Raw genomic sequence first — 16,126 nt, 5'->3', positions numbered from 1 at the left:
GTATCCTCCAGTTGTAGAAACACCGAAACTCCTGCACCACACAGTGGCGCTTAATATGACATACATGACCCATACCAAATAGGTTAACTCGACCCCGGCATCTCCTCAGCGCAACAAAACGTCTAAAAGACAGTAGAAGCGCAAGACGTTGTCACGTTGAACAACTTAGAGTATATTGGTGGCGGGGTTCCCTTGCACGATGCAATTGGCGGGAAAAGACTACGCGAGGTCAGTATAAAAGTGCTTGAAAAAATGTGGTGATGAACTTACGCTTAAAACCACAGAACCCGGACGCACTATGGTGTTAGGACCGATCTGGACTCCAGCCGCGATCATGCAGTGATCACCAATGTACACGTTCTCCCCGATAAGGACCTCCTGCGCAACCTCTGTGCCGCCGTTGCTGCCTTTTGGGGATTTTGTATCGGTCGGCGTCTTCAGAGTCTGTATAGTGACTCGAACCCCAATCTTGCAGTTCCTTCCGATGGCAATCCTCGCCGAGTCATGAAAACGACAATCAGCGCCGATGACGACATTCTCACCCAAACTCAGATGGTAGCCGTAGTCGCAAGCAAAGGGCGCAGCAACATGACAGGTCTCAGCCATATGAGTTTCGATTCGTCTCCCTTCCTCGCCTCTCTTACCCGCGTTCAGGATTTGTTTGAAAAAGTGGTCGACCGTGTGACTCGATAGAACGTTGGAGGGGTTGACTTTGCCGTTGAAATAAGATTGTGCTTGCGCGCTCAAATGACGCTCTTGCATCAAGGCCTTGTCAAAGGGGTTGAATGGCTCTCCAGCAAGCATCTTGTCTTTTTCAGACCTGTACATGGTCGATGTAGACGTCGAGGAGTAGCGTGTCGGTGAACGCGTAGGTGGCAAGGATGTTGGTGGTGGTGGAGGAGGCTGATGCTGCGGTGCCACATGCAGCTGCTGGATAGGCTTGGCGGCCCTAGAAATGTGTTAGCTGATGAAGTCCGAGTGTGTCCAAATTCAAGTCAAAGATCAAACACATGAAATAGACATGATCTGATGTCGAAAAGTTGTTGACAATTCGGTCGGTTCCCAATCAGAAGAAAATACTCACATAGTGGTAGGGACAGCAGTGTTGATAGCGAGGTGGGTCGTGCTTGGCGGAGCATGGTGATAACCACGAGAACTGTGGTGAGGCTGCTGTTGCTGTTGATGCACAGGTCTATGGTCCAGGCTTGAAGGCCTTTCATAGTGGTTGACCGCAGGTTGCATGTACTGTACTGATGGTGGTGGTGGTGGCGGTTCTGGCTGGTAGGCAGCTCGAACTGGTGGCGGTGCAGGCGCAGAGTCACTCCAAGGTTTCCATGACTTGCGATCGATACCATTGGTTGAATGCATCTCAGAGTGTGTGTATGACACTTCAGTGCTATGAGGTGGTCTGCAGTGAGGTGTGTGCGTTTCTTGACAAGTTGGGCACGTAGGGTAGGCAGCGAGCTTGTCCTTGGCTATCAGTGCAGGTGGTTTGGCGGGTCCATTCTTCGGCCAAGGTACCTTGTTGGCATAGCCTTCACAGACAAAGCCACCGCGTGTGCAGTTGTTGCCTGATAGAGGTCAGACTTGGTCAGAACAGGAAGCCATTTTCAAACGTACATTCTGGTTTGGCCTCGTCGCACTTCTTCTTCCTCCTACGGCATGTTCCACAGCCAGTCTTGGTGCGGTTGGCAAATTGCTGTGGAGGTTAGTATTGGTCAGGGGTTAGGCTCAGGGTACATACCCGTTTTCGCTTCTTGAGCTCGACCTGTACACCAGCCCGCGTGAACTCAGTCTCTTCGATCATGTCACGGCTAAGAGACTGCGAATCAGGAGACATGTCATTGGTGCGGGTGTGCTCGATAGGACGCGATTCATGGCGTTGAAAATGCTGATGGGCTGCGTGAGGCAATTCACGGGGCTCGGTTTGCCAGCGTCGTTCAGCGTCTGGACGACCTAGTGGAGGCAGAGTCGGTAGTGGAGGGGCTTCCATGCTCATGGTTGTGTTGCGATTCAAGGGCTGGTATGGAAGTGGAAGTTGCCTGGGGCCAGCGGTCCTCTGATCAGGGCTGTGTTGGCCGTAGGCGTCTTCTTCGGAGCCGGAGCGTCTTCTCTTATTTGGGTGTTCAGGAGAAGACCTTGTCTTGTCTGAGCTATCAGGAGATCGATCTCCACTGCCAACAGTGGACGAACTCGTGTCGCTCTCTGGGGAGCGGGAGTGATGTTTGGGCTCAAGATCTGGGGAGACGGGACTCCAGGCAGAAGGTTTGGCGGCAACGGCTGGCTTCTTCTCGTCGGGCGGGCTCAGAGACAATCGACCATTGACGGAAGTAAACGCAGGGCCATGGGGAGCGGAATTAAAGGCGGGCATATGCAGTATGGTCGACATGTCCAAGGCGGGATATCAGAGCTGGGGTTCAAGGCTGGATAGTCTACGGAGTCAAGTCGAATCTACGGCGGGCTATGGGGAGGGTGTCCAGCGACCATAATCTTGGTGTCTCGTTGGGGTCGTGAGAGTCTTTGCAGTGACGATCTTGAGTGATGCCGGGGACAGTGTCGTGGTTACACTGTAGCGTACTCGGAGTAAGATGAGTTCAACGGTCAGGTCAGGCACCGTGCGGGACTCGACGACTGGTGGCCCGGGAGTCGTCTGTGCTCTTCAGAGTCAGTGTGTGCGTAGAGGGAGGATCCCGGGGTTGGCAGCGCGGGCGTGGTGTCGTTCGGGCGATGCGATGCCAGCGAAGCCGCCTCTCCACGGCGGGGGCTGTATATGGCGGGAAGACAGTATATGGCGCGACGAATGTGGGAGGGGCGACCCGACGCCAGACGCTGGCCACGGATGAGCAACAGGATCCAACGGAGGGCGGCTGTTCGCTCCTTCTGCTGGCGCACACATGGGCTCTACACATCCCGGGCGGCCACCCATGTCGTCCCTTCCTCATTGGCCCGAGCTGCAGGCGGCCCCTGCCCCCCGCGTTTATCTGTCCCACCCGGGCTGGCACAGAACCATCACCGAACACCTCGTAGAAGGACCACAGACGCGGTTCCTTCGACTATCTACATAATAGACCCTGCATTTTGGCCGCTGCCACGTTTTTTTGGCGGAAAAGTCGCGTCTACAGCCCTACAGCCGTTTTCTGGGTGTGAAGGAGGGTAGAGTGGGCGGAGAGGCCTCCAGGATGGCACAGACGGCTGCGTGCGACCAGCGCTCCCGGCGTGCTGGCATGCGAGGTTGATCCACCAGGAATCGTTAGAAGGATGCAAGCCAACGCGGAAACCTCACATTAAAGTGCTGTGTCGTTGTTATTGGCGCTGCCCAAACCTTAGCTTATCCACCTGCTCCATCGCCAAACGCAGTAGCCGCGCTGCACGCCCGCGCACCACCAAACTCTTCACCAGACCGCGGCACCGCAGCCTGCCCGACACATAGCGAGCACACAAAACAATGGCAGCCCCCGCCTGACGGCGCCCGCGACGCCTGCGATGACGGCTGCGAATCACTCCGACTCACCACCACGCGCTGCGTATCGCCCGGCCTCCCGCGCGCTTCCATCAAGGGGTGCCGTCATGGCCCATCGGCACTGCCTCCTCCTAACCGCCTGCTCAGAGGCCTGCTGGGTGCCTGCCTCCGCCGGTTTCAAGGCCAGCACCAAACAAGAAGGCGCTCATGGGTCTCGCCGTGTTTCATTTATCAGATCCACGCCGCACACCTTCCCACCACGCCCACCCGTCCTATGCCCTTAGCATCATCAATATGCTCGGCTGCGGCACTGCCATAGGCCTAATGCTTGTGCTGCGCTCCATATCCAAGTCGCGAGTGCCACTGTCTGCTGCGTGATACCCTCCATGGTTGGCTGCCCGGCCCGTCTCGTACACCTTCATCTATGGGCGCTTCGCGTGCAAACTTTGCTCGCCAGGAACCCGCCCGCTCAATATGGTCAAACCTCCACCACTACATACGTCAAGAGCCGCGATGTCTGTCCTCGGCTAATTGGCAGGTGCGCAACTTACCCGTTGTATGCTGTACGGAGCACTGTCTGACTCTCACGCGTTGCTCGACGATCGGTCATGCGTCTGAGCAACCCCGGTGCGTCAGCCAATAGCACCTCGACAGTTTCGCCACGCATTGCACACGAAATAACGCCTCGTTAAGCGCGGCCGTTTGTCAGCTGCGACTTGTCGTTGTAACTCACTGCAAATGTGGTTCGTGTTATGCGTGCGCAGCCTGTTCACAATTCCATCAGTCCGTCTCGCTGGTTCTCGCGGCGCGTTCCGTTCCCGCTAGCGATCAGACAAAGACCTGGACCTGCGCCGCAGGCCGTACGGCATTGTCCTCACAGCTGTGCCGCCCGCTGGATTTCCAATCCGCTGGTTTCCAAGAACGGCTCAGCCCTTGCCATGGTGCTCACGGAGCTGACGTCTGCTCTCTCTCAGCCTCGCCTCATCCTTCCGCTATATGACTCGAGTAGCGACGGGAAGCGCGGAACAGCGCGCTTGTCACCAACGTCTACATACGCCGCCCACCTCCGTGCCAAATCTCGATTCTCCATTCATATTGATTGTGGAGCGCCACCTTCCGCGACCAACCTGACTGCGATGATGCCGCACCGAATTATGCAATTATCTGGACCTGTTATGCAAAATCAGATGATCACGCCTGCTGTTGATGTCGTCGCTGGGTCCCAAAACAAATACCCACGGTCGCACTAACCCATCGCGAGCATGACCAACATGCAACAGCTCAAGACTGCTCACCGCGGTACTCGCGCTCTTTTCGCCGAAGAGATTCGGCATTTCTCCAGACACGGCCTCACCGACAGGATCCGAAGGATTCCTCTTCGGTAGAGTGTTGCGGCCTGAGTCGGACGTGGTCCAGATTTTTGTCTAGTGTGCTACACTCAAGCTTGATAGCTTCACGACACCAGCAACCTTTCTGTACTAAGGTTTCCAAATCACAAAACGATACTCTATTGCCATGTCGGACATGTAGTCCAGCAACGTTGCTTCGCGCAATCTACCCATTTGGCCATTGTTGCTCGGGATGCGAGTATGCCGAGCTGCGGCACAGTTCGCCAGCAATTCCGATTACGTATGCGGCGTTGGCAGGATGCATAGACCAGACGGATTACCAACGCATCTCCCCGGCGTAAGTTGTTGGGATCGATCAAGAATTTTGATGTACTGGCGAGGGAACTACTGGTGAACTCATCGTTTCCCGACAATATGGTACCGACTGTTCGCTTCAACCGATTCCGCAACTTTCGCATCAGACAACGACTACTGAGAACTGCGTTTCTAGCGAACAGATTCGGAGCAAACTGGTGTAACGTACTGGATGCTGATTGCAGGATCGCGCGCTAGTACACGACGATTACTCCGAAGTCCGCCCTGTTGCAGCCAAACGAGCCCTTCCAATGTTTACGCCCGGCAGGTGAACAGCACGCCAGGCTCCCGGATAAGCAAAGCCTATCGAGATATGTAAGGGGTTATTTACGCCCTGTCCGTGCCGCATTTACCAAGCTGTCGGGACATGCGGTGATGCACTTTGGAGACGAGCATACTTTAGCATTCACCTTGCCTACTCGATTCGGACAATGCTATTCTGACACCAAGAAGGAAGATTATTGAAACATCAATTACACGACCAGCTTCGACTACGATAAAACGTCATAGTCTCTATGCGCTGCTTGACGTGGGCGAGTCAGCGCTTACCGAAGCGCTTAAGGTTTCACAAGATGCGTAGACAACTGCCGGCCGCTTTGAACCGACATCCTCACTCTGGCGACACGCGGTGTGACGGATCCGCATAATGTGAGATCTCACCCGCGTATCGATCGTCCAATCAAATAGGAAGGACGTCCGATTCTACCATTCTACGTTCCGGGTATTGATCGTTGGTGTCGCCGTCATACCGAGCATCCGAAATGTCACTTTAGGTTGGAATTCTTGGGATCGGGATTCTGTCCTCAGCGAAGGGTTCAAAGCTGCGTGTTCACTGTTTAGCATATGCTGACTTCAAGGGATATCCTAACATAAGTGAGTCGGTCCGAAATCTGATTACAGATGCGATAGACGTACGATACAGGCGCGATGCAGGTTCCCAACATCTGTTGGTACCCAAATATGACACGCCATTACTCGTCACACCGCCAGAGACAGAGTATTGTCACCGGAGACTTGGGAGGTGTGGAGACGATCATCAGGTAGGCAATTAGTACATGCCGTGTTGCAGCTAACTGTGTACATCCTGGACAACTAACGGCGTAGCTTAATATAGAACGCAACGATATTCGGAAGCCAAGTAGTCCGTTCCCCAATGTCAAGGCCGACTGATTGTCGGGAACACCATACCATTAGTCAGATGGTTCGAAGAATTATCCTAAAAAGGGCATGCGCAAGTTTACCATCGGCACCCTGTGATCAGGCTCTTCATGTCGCATTAACAACGTACTTTGAATCGCCAACTGCTTTAGTCTGGCACCCGAAACTCTCTTATTTCCATTACTCACATGCTAGGTGTACATCATCTTGTCGCCCTATGGCACTTCCTCGCCGTCTATGAAGAGTGACACTCGACTTAATTGCCAAACAAATTTACCGCCATCAAACTAGAATCTTGGTCTTTTGGACATGGCTATGCTCTACTCCCAACAGTAGTCTTGGACAATTTCCAGCGGTAAAGCTCAAACGCTCGCTACCTCCACAATGACCGTCGCTTTATATTCATAACGGAGAAGTTGGTCAAACACTTCACGCTGTTCCACCACCGATCAAATTATGATCGTACTTTCTTCTCCCATAGGTTCCCATCCATTACTATACCATCTGCTTCTCACCTAGCTTACATTTCAATACAGACGAACATCGCCAGCATCTTGTATTATCTGACTCCTGTAGCTCTCATTATGCATGCCAAATCAGCCAAGCAACGAGTCTCAACTCAGACAGGACACGGCAGCATCTCCGCGTACTTCTGAACCTCTCATCATAAAACTCCAAATCACAACAACACAAATCAACTCGCCATCCGAAAACTCTTAGTCAATATGCCATTCGATGCTATTTACTCCACTCTCTCGCCTTCCAATCCATTCCTTCCTCTCTGCTCCACCAACCCACATAATATACACACCGTCTTACAAAAAGGGTTTCCCACAAAGATCCAAATTTGGGGGGTATCAGAAAAATGCGCGCTCTTGTTTGCTTGCTTCGGGGGGTTAAAAGAACAAAAAGAGAAGTGAAAGCCTCCAATCCTAACAGTCTCTCTTTCTCTCTACTTGCACACTTGCCGTCCGTGTCTGTGTTGGATCGTGGGTATACATGCTCTTTGGCATGGTTGACCTCGTTCCTTGATGTTGCAGCTTTGGTGTCTTCTGCTGCTCTCCTCGTTTCTGCTCTCCCCCCTTCTTCACTCATACGTACCCAGACTGGGCGATTTGCTGGTTCCACCATCTATATGCAAACTCTAGTCCGTCTTCCAGTGACTTGTTAACCGGCCGTCGTCATCTGCGTTCGAGATCTTCAGTTCGATGGCGTAGAGACCCATTGTGATACCTAGATTAATCCATCTCCAGAAGTTGCCGCCGGCATCACCACCCTGGTTCGTCCACCACTCGCCTGTCACGGCACTGCCGTCGCCGCCGTTTCCGCTGGCAAAGTGCTGCATCAACAGACTGGTGTAGACTGCAATGATGATGCTTGGGCTGAACCAGGTTAGGAAGCCTAGGATCTTGGAGGTCTCGTCGTCATCGTCTAGACTGGGTTCTTGCGATAGTGCGCGAGCACCACTTTCTCTGATGGCAGGAATGATACGCGCCGCGGCGTACATGACGAAGACGCGGTAGGCGAGAGAGATGATGACGGATGGTGTAATGGTCATGACGGCGCCGACCATGAGGTTAAATCCGGTATGGGCAATGGTAGGCAGAGAGCCTAACGCGTGGAGGAGTGTAGTGTACGAAGCCATGATAATCGGTGGTAACGGTGGAAGAGCGGGATCTGAAGGAGCGCTCGACTCGGCGAGCGAGCCTGGCGATGGCTGGTAGTCGGTGAAGATCTGGTAGATGCAGAGAGTAACATAGGCGAACTGCAAGTATTAGCAAAGAAACGTAGTTGCTGAAGGCCAGACTCACCAAAAGCGAAGATTCGACCGGGTTGCCCCTAGCACTGACGATACCCCATCCGCCGAGGAAAATGGCGGTTGTGATAGCGACACCGATCAGGATAGCGTCGACGTTGCTGATCTCGGGGAAGGTAGTGATGCGCCAGAGGAAATAAACGGAGGTCGAGATGATGGACGCGGAGGTGATGAGAAGGCCGATCTGGGGATGTCAGTATATTGTTCCAAGCACAGAGAGAAAAGTCGTACCATCCAGCTGTCGCCACGTTCCTTGTTTACAACCCATTTGGTGATCTGGCCTGCGGCTTGAATGACCAGAAGACTGCAGAAGCCCTCGGCGATCTGGAAGACGGGTGTGCTGTATCGCAGAGTCTTGTCCCAGGCGCCTATCGATGCACTCTGCAGCAGTCCTTCACTCCCAAAGATCCATTCCTGAACACTCTCGAAGTCGGCTCGCTTGCCGCCAAAGGTGCGTTCGACCCAGCCCGAATTGGCGTCGGCATCGATGGAGAACTTGTTGAGACTCCAGATCAAGAGGGTGGGTATGGCCAGCCACTGCGCCCAAGCTATTACATTACACAGAAACCATCTGAAGCGCGAAGAGTCTGGCGTGGCCAGGCGCAGTATCGAGTAGACGAAGTAGTAGGCGCTGAGGGAGAGGGAAAAGGCGAGGCCACAGGTGCGGCCGCCAATGTCGAAGGCGAGGGGTATGGTGAAGATGATGGCGCCGAGGAAGGTTGTCGACGAGACTACCCGCGATGCTGTAGCCCACATGCGGACGCCGGCGTCGCCAAGCTCGTGCAGCGACGAGCGTGGCGTCTGAGCGGGGCGGCGGGGGAGGTGCGAGGGGATTGAGGCGCGATGGACGCGCAGGCAGCGCGGGAGAAGCTGGTGGGAGTCACTCGAGGGGGAGTGGGCGTGCGGGAGACGTGGTTGAAGATTCGCGAGCAGCGGCCTGGCTATCGATTATCTTCACGTGTCAATCTCGCTAAGTGCAATGCTCGAGCGTCGCGGAGCGGGCTGCACTGGGCTTGGGCTGGCCGGCGGCTGGGGGGTGAGGTCGCTCGGCGGGGAGCAGGCTGCAGGGCGAGGAGCGGTGCAGGAGAGGCTTTGGTATTGCTATCGATACGATATTGAAGCTGCTCTGTGCGAGTAGGCACGACTTGGGGCTACGGATGGATGCGTGCTCGCGTGCGCACTCGGGGAACAGCGCACGATGATGATGGCGACGGCGCGAGTCTAGGCCTGGCCGTCGTGCGTCTGCCGTCAGACAGTGTCTTGAATCCTCCTGCCTGCTCTTGCTGCCTCCGACTGTGACGAGCTTGCCGTGCTTGCTTTTGCGTATCCCACCTACTAGCGCCCGCGGATCCTGCCAAGCCCAGGTGCCCGCCGCGGGACCGTCTTCTTATGCGAAACTTCTACTAGCAGCAATTGCATGTTCAAACTACGACCTTTGTTTGCCAGACAGTCGCGAATCGCCTGGAACACATACAAGCCACCCACACCAAACTACTTTGCCAACTTCTCTGCAAACTACGCCCGCACCATGGCCGAAAGCCCCACCAAGAAGCTCAAGACCGACGTGCCTGTCATTGGCACGCACAATGGCCACTTCCACGCCGACGAGGCCCTTGCCGTCTCCATGCTGAAGGAGCTACCCACCTACCGCGACGCCCAGCTCATCCGCACCCGTGACCCCGCCGTCCTCGCCGAATGCCACACCGTCGTCGACGTAGGCGGCGAGTACGAGGACGACAAGAAGCGCTATGATCACCACCAGCGCGGCTTCGAGGTCGTCTTCCCCGGCCACACCACGAAGCTCTCCTCCGCCGGTCTTGTCTACATGCACTACGGAAAAGATATCATCACCGCCGTGACTGGTCTGGAAGGCGCCGACCGTGATCTTCTGTACGAGAAGATTTACACCGACTTCATTGAGGCCTTCGACGCCAACGACAACGGCATCAACGTTCTTGCGCCCAAGGATTTGGAGAAGGCAGGATTGGAGAAGAAGTTCGAGGACCGCGGCTTCAGCATTGCCAGCGTAGTGAACCGCTACAACTATGGCAACAAGTCGCCGACTGCAGACGAGACCAAGACCCCAGAGGCCAAGCAGGCCGATGAGGACTTCCGATTCACCAATGCATCTCGCTTCGTAGGCGAACAGTTCCGCTGGGAACTCCTCGACCGCGCCCGATCGTGGCTTCCCGCTCGTCACCAGGTCAGGCAAGCCTACGACGCCCGTCTCCAGTACGATCCTCAGGGACGCATCCTGGTCCTTCCCGAAGGCATGCCGTGGGCCGACCACCTCTACAACTTCGAGAAGGAGGCACAACAGCCACAAGGCGTTGCCCCCCAGGTTCTCTACGTGCTCTTCCCCGAAGACAAGCCCGAGGGCAAGTGGCGCATTCGTGCCGTCAGCAAGGAGAACGGTGGCTTCGAGAACCGCAAGGACCTGCCCGATGCGTGGAAGGGTGTGCGCGACGAGCAGCTCGACCAGGTCTCTGGTATCCCGGGCTGTGTCTTTGTGCACGCCGCTGGTTTCATCGGAGGAAACAAGACGTTCGACGGTGCGCTCGCAATGGCGAAGAAGGCATTGGAGTTGTAGATGGTCATGACGGAGTGAAATGAACACTGGGTTGAGTGTCTCACACGAAGCAACGAAAGTTACTTACACTTTGCATATGCATGGTTGGCGTTCTGGCAATTTTATACAAAAGTTATGATACCAATGATACACTTGGTTAGATGAATCATGAAAATACATGATTAGCCGTCGAAAGACGACAATGACTTGCTCTCTTCTTGCGATGAATTTGTATTTGTCTCCATCGCAGCCTTAGGGCCTTCACTCGTTTGTATTGAGGTTATTACAATGCTTGCTCATTGCAGCAAACGTAGAAAATTGAAGTAATCATCATGAATTCTATTCGTCATTGATGTGTGATACCTTCGTCAACGCACTGGAGACACGCATAACCGAGGACTTCCATCCCACTACACGTCGTGGATCACACTCCCAAGCCAATGACCGCCTTGCGCACACGACAGCTGGAAGACCCTGATTCTTAGCTTGTTGCGCGAGCCAAATGCGCAGCTAGATCTTCAGTGCAAGCTTCAGGTACTCCACGCCCTGCGTCAAGTCTAGAAGAAGTCCACCAACGAGACCTGGCCAATTCGGGTCGAGACGTCATACGGGGAGAGTCGGGATGACTGGGCCAGACGCCGCTGAGAGTGGCACACGACTCGTACCCGCGGCTGTCAGCGTCTCGGCTGTGATTGGCTGGAAAAGTGGAAAGGCGGCTGTCCGTGGCGAAGATTTTGTAGATCCGCAAGACGTGAGGTCGGATAGAAGGCTCTCGTACACTCGTTTCACATTGCTTTCTTACCAACGAACCAGAACATCGCGACTTTCTTGCTTTTTGATTGTTTGACAACGCATCTGTGTCTAACTCCTTACACCGCACTTTAATCGGCACGACTTTGCGGAGAAACAAGAAACAAAGATACAGGGCACGAGCGGTGAAAAGCGTTGAGCACTTCCCGCTTTCCCCGACGATCGTTTATCGCCAGCGCACGGCCTGCTTTTCGGCCTTTGCCCACCCGTCTCCAAACCTTTTGCACCCTTTACAATTCACAACCCACCTCAACTCCACACTACAGCTATCACAGCTCATCAATACATACCATCGGATTCTCGGGTTCGAATCACTGCGAACACGTCACATCGAAGCGACAACGAACATTGCCCGACCCACACGACAGCGCACACGACCACACGATGAAGTACTTCCAGCAGACAGTCGACTTCGACTACACGTGGGAAGAGGTCTCGACGAGCAACTGGCGCAAATACGGCCCCTGGAACGAGAAGACACCGCATGTCATCGCCGTCGACACATTAAGCCGCTCCGTCGACCCAGCGACAGGAATTGTAAGTGACTCCTTCTTTCACATGCCAATTCGGCGCGCCCCACCAGCCTCACCGAGCAGAAAACTAACACTCCGCAGCTCCGCACAGAACGTCTCATCACATGCCAGCAATCCACGCCCAAATGGATACAAACCATTCTCGGCGGCCAGGACACATCCATGGTCTACGAGACCTCCTACGTCGACCCCGTCGCCAAGAAGCTCACCCTCTGCTCCATGAACATGACATGGTCCGACCTTCTCAACGTACGCGAGACCTGCATATACCACCCCGTCGCCACATCGCCCGATAAGACCGCCTTCACCCAGCGCGCCGAGATCACCGCGCTGTGCGGTGGCTGGCAGAAGATCAAGAACAGCATTGAGCAGTTCACTGTTGAGCGCTTCCAGCAAAACGCTGCCAAGGGCAAGGAGGGCTTCGAGATGGTGCTTGAGCGCGCGCGCCAGGTATTCCAGGAGCAAAGAGAGATTCTCGCGCTGCAGCAAGCGCAGCAGGACAGCCGGATCCTTCGCCAGGCCAAGATATAAGCATGAAGAGTAACAGCTTTCAGTTGCCTTGCCCTTGACAGTCCGACTCGCAAGCGCTGCGAATTTTCCGACCAACATCACCACACGGTCTTTCGGTCCACTCCGCTCGATCTTTTCCCATCCATCTCGACTCTTACAATTCAACACCATTCAAGCGTTCTTCATACCTGGGTGGGATCCTTCCTTTTTTTCACTGCAAAAAGTGCACTTCAACGGCGTTATCAAAAGCATGGGAGAGGCGCAGATACCCTTTTCACTGCATACTAGACGCCATTATGCATTATATACACGATAGAGACGAACCCATATACAAGGAAGCATTATTAGATATTTTGAGTAATCAAATGAAAGATTATCATCAGACTGTCTTTTCGGAAGTTTGGAACTGAGATTGTGATGGGTTTGGGTCGACCGTTCAACCAAAAGTGAGGATGCCGTCACTACTGTGGTCGGAGGGTAGGTGATGGCATCTACTTGTAATACACCATGCACGATATCAAGAACTCAACAATTTCCTTTCCACTCGCATTTCCCCCCCTCCACCAACTTCATTAATCTCATATATCACACAACCCTTCATATCTCTCCACAGCCATGGAACACCGCCCTCTCAAGCGCCGCCGCAGCACCTCCAGCATCAACGATCACGACAATTCAAGTGTGAAACGTCAAAAAGTGTTAGCGTCGGTGTTCAAGCAACTTCAACAGACGGCTGAAGAAGTCAGATGCGCGCTCAACAGTGCGAACTGGTTGTCTGTGGAGGAACGGGTGCGTGCTGCTTTGATTATTGATCATGTGGAGATGATGTCGAGGATGATGGAAGAGGGTTATGAGTTTGGTGATGGGGATGAGGAGATGGAAGAGGAGGAGGATGAGAGGGAGTATGAAGACGGAGACGGAGACGGAGACGGAACCGAAGACGATGCTGGGGATGTCATCGAAGAGATTGCGAATAATGGCCTCGACAATACTTTTGTTGAGGATGCAAGTGGATATTTGGAGGGGGGCGGTAAGAATGAAGAGAGTGGCAGAGAGGAGGGTGATGATGAAGATGGAGATGGAGATAGTGGTGGAGAGGAAGCAGACGAGGAGTTTTACTCGTCGCGGATTAAGAGGGGATTAAGCTTTTCAGCGGGTGCGATGCTTATGGCATGCACCGAGAGTGAAAGTGGCTAAAATGTTTAGGGTGGCTGCATCGCAACGCGAGATTGTTAGGGGTTTGCCCAGTTGACGATGGATGTTGCGCATTAGCTTTTTCGGATAGAAGGCTCTTGATGACTTTACTTTGTTGCGAGATACCTAGGTAATGCTACGAACGGAAGTAGCCATACCGCAGTAGAGGCGTTTAAGGGATGCTGTGATAGGGTCTGTGCGTTGATCAACGCGTACCAACAAGGCACGATCTGTTTTCGCGCTACATGAATTCGTCTTCGTGCCACGGCTTGCAATGCATTAGAGGAGCAATGGAACAATCACATCATGTCTCGACAAGGGTTACGATCCAGACGGCAGATACTCCGAAAAAGCAATAGTTCTTCCTGCCGCGTCCAAGCCCAGACTACGTCATTTCGTACCAGCTCCCAACACGTAAAGTCTTCCTCTTACCGCGCGAAAGATCCCACATTTCCCTCTCGTTTAGCAAATTGCGACACTCTTCGTCTTTAGCATCAGTCCGTAAGGCTCAACGACTATGGAACCACCTCTCAAGCGGCAGCGTGCTGACAGTGCCGACACCGTACCTTCCCATCCGCCTACTACGGCATCAAATGCAGATTTGCTCCCAACAGCAGAACCACCTGCACCAATAAACACAGATTTCATCAGAACCATGATAAACACTCTTGATGAGGGAGCCATGGACATGCCATTCGCCACGACAAGCTTCAGCCATCGTACCCTCCTCAAGATCGCGAAGAGTGACGCCACAATCGCAGCCACAATCCAAGAAGCCTACGACGCCTACATGGCGAAGGAGAGAAACACAAGCGCCGACTTCAGAAAAGTTCTCGATGACTTCAAGTGGACTATCCCTGGCGTGCGTGGATGTGCGGACGATGCCGTACCGCCCGAAGAGATCCCCGTCTTATCTTCCCAAATAAAGGGTGCATTCTACAGAAGCGTGGCCGAGATTTGCGGGCGAACGCACGACTATTCGTCCCTCGGCACTAAGAAGAACGCGTTGGATGCGCTGAGGAAACTGGGCGTCATGCTAGTCAACACCCCGGACAAGAAACTGCGCGCTGCAGTCGCAGATCGTATCAAAGATGTCGAGAGCCAAGAATACGTCAACGGCATGTACCAAATCGCGCGCCACATAAATGTGGACCAGCGTGAAGAGGTGTGTATGATGCCGGTGAACGAATCAATGGATTTCCTAGCCCGACCTAGAATGGATTTCCTAGCCCGATCTAGAGATGAAGAGTCTGTAGAACCTACAGGGCAATTTCAAGAGAAATTGAAGGAGCTGCAGAGGGAGTTGAACAATGCGGGGTTTCCCATCCGTTTCAGTATTGTTCACCAGGAGTTGGACGTAACGCCGGAGGATATTCAAGATGACCTGGACAACGGTGTCGAAGATAACGGAACTCCTGAGCCTGATGATTACTCGGAGTGAGAGGGTATACGGCGGAAAATGCGATTACGAAAGGATAACGTCTTATGCTAAGTTTATGAACATTGTCTACGAACTTTGCTATACAGCCCTGTTGTTCAGCTACTTTTGTTGCTAGCTCACCCCCTCACTCGTGAAGTTTATTTGGGTCGACTCCTCAACCTTGGTGCGGATACCATCGGCACTATTTGTGATAACTTGCGAACACCTTCATGGACCATTTCACACCAGAATACCATGAACGGCGCTTCCACACACAGCGACAAACATAGGGCGCACATTACTAATAGCTTCGCTTTCGTCGTTGGCTAGCTGACCCCTCTTTCTTTCCCCATATTATAAACTCCGCGCATGCAGCCGCTCTAGGTGTACTCCATGCTCCATGCTCCTACTCAGTGGGGTCCTCCCAATAAGGTGGCGTACCATACTCATCCTCGGAACCGTCCTCGCCATCACTTCCATCATCACTCCCCTCCTCATTCCCACGACCCCACCAAAACAGTTCCTCACTAAAACCATACAAATGCATGCCACAAATCAACCATGTCTCACCAAGACGTTCCCTCAGCTCCTGCATCTTATCCATGAACCGGTTTCCCCCTCGGCGCATCTCCCCCGTAGTCGCCACCGTCGCCCCATCTACTGGCATATTGGCCAGTTCTTTGCGCTCTTGCCCAGACATGTCTCTGAGGATCGCAAGCATGCCGAGACAGTACTCGTCGGATTGGTCCTCTGTAATCCACCCTGGAAGCCGCTTTTGCAATTCTTTGTCCCGTGTATTGAGCCATGCAAATGCCATTCGTCTAAGCGTATCCAGCGCCGACTTCTTCGTTTCAAACGACGAATATGAGTATGTTTGGCGCCAAATTTCGCGCATCTTTGTGATGAAGCAGTTTGCAATTCGTTCTGGATTTCTTGGTAGGTGTGCTGCCTTT

The 16,126-nt window shown here is 53.6% G+C and overlaps 6 protein-coding genes across 6 annotated transcripts; 4 read left to right on the top strand and 2 right to left on the bottom strand.

Moving 5' to 3' along the window:
- Positions 1–165: 165 nt before the first annotated feature.
- On the bottom strand, positions 166–2,371 carry J4E85_010650 (uncharacterized protein; the record flags this gene model as incomplete). Its single annotated transcript, XM_051474856.1, has 5 exons — positions 166–219; positions 271–949; positions 1,448–1,571; positions 1,621–1,699; positions 1,745–2,371. The coding sequence occupies 5 exons, from the start codon at positions 2,369–2,371 to the stop codon at positions 166–168; spliced, it is 1,563 nt and encodes a 520-aa protein (XP_051321298.1).
- Positions 2,372–7,465: 5,094 nt separating this feature from the next.
- J4E85_010649 (uncharacterized protein) lies at positions 7,466–8,893 on the bottom strand (the record flags this gene model as incomplete). The annotated part of the gene is made up of 3 exons (XM_051474855.1): positions 7,466–8,086; positions 8,133–8,321; positions 8,369–8,893. 3 exons carry the CDS (start codon positions 8,891–8,893, stop codon positions 7,466–7,468), a joined length of 1,335 nt encoding a protein of 444 aa, XP_051321297.1.
- Positions 8,894–9,554: 661 nt separating this feature from the next.
- J4E85_010648 (uncharacterized protein) lies at positions 9,555–10,727 on the top strand (the record flags this gene model as incomplete). The annotated part of the gene is made up of 1 exon (XM_051474854.1): positions 9,555–10,727. One exon carries the CDS (start codon positions 9,555–9,557, stop codon positions 10,725–10,727), a length of 1,173 nt encoding a protein of 390 aa, XP_051321296.1.
- A 1,173-nt stretch (positions 10,728–11,900) lies between these two features.
- Positions 11,901–12,580, top strand: J4E85_010647 (uncharacterized protein; the record flags this gene model as incomplete). Its single annotated transcript, XM_051474853.1, has 2 exons — positions 11,901–12,053; positions 12,131–12,580. The coding sequence occupies 2 exons, from the start codon at positions 11,901–11,903 to the stop codon at positions 12,578–12,580; spliced, it is 603 nt and encodes a 200-aa protein (XP_051321295.1).
- A 594-nt stretch (positions 12,581–13,174) lies between these two features.
- J4E85_010646 (uncharacterized protein) lies at positions 13,175–13,756 on the top strand (the record flags this gene model as incomplete). Its single annotated transcript, XM_051474852.1, has 1 exon — positions 13,175–13,756. One exon carries the CDS (start codon positions 13,175–13,177, stop codon positions 13,754–13,756), a length of 582 nt encoding a protein of 193 aa, XP_051321294.1.
- Positions 13,757–14,270: 514 nt separating this feature from the next.
- On the top strand, positions 14,271–15,194 carry J4E85_010645 (uncharacterized protein; the record flags this gene model as incomplete). Its single annotated transcript, XM_051474851.1, has 1 exon — positions 14,271–15,194. The coding sequence occupies one exon, from the start codon at positions 14,271–14,273 to the stop codon at positions 15,192–15,194; it is 924 nt and encodes a 307-aa protein (XP_051321293.1).
- Positions 15,195–16,126: the final 932 nt, after the last annotated feature.

This window comes from Alternaria conjuncta, assembly GCF_024043145.1.
Source record: "Alternaria conjuncta strain BMP 0040 chromosome Unknown scaffold_25, whole genome shotgun sequence".
NCBI classification, from domain to species: Eukaryota; Fungi; Ascomycota; class Dothideomycetes; order Pleosporales; family Pleosporaceae; genus Alternaria; species Alternaria conjuncta.
This window is presented reverse-complemented; position numbering and strand designations above follow the sequence as displayed.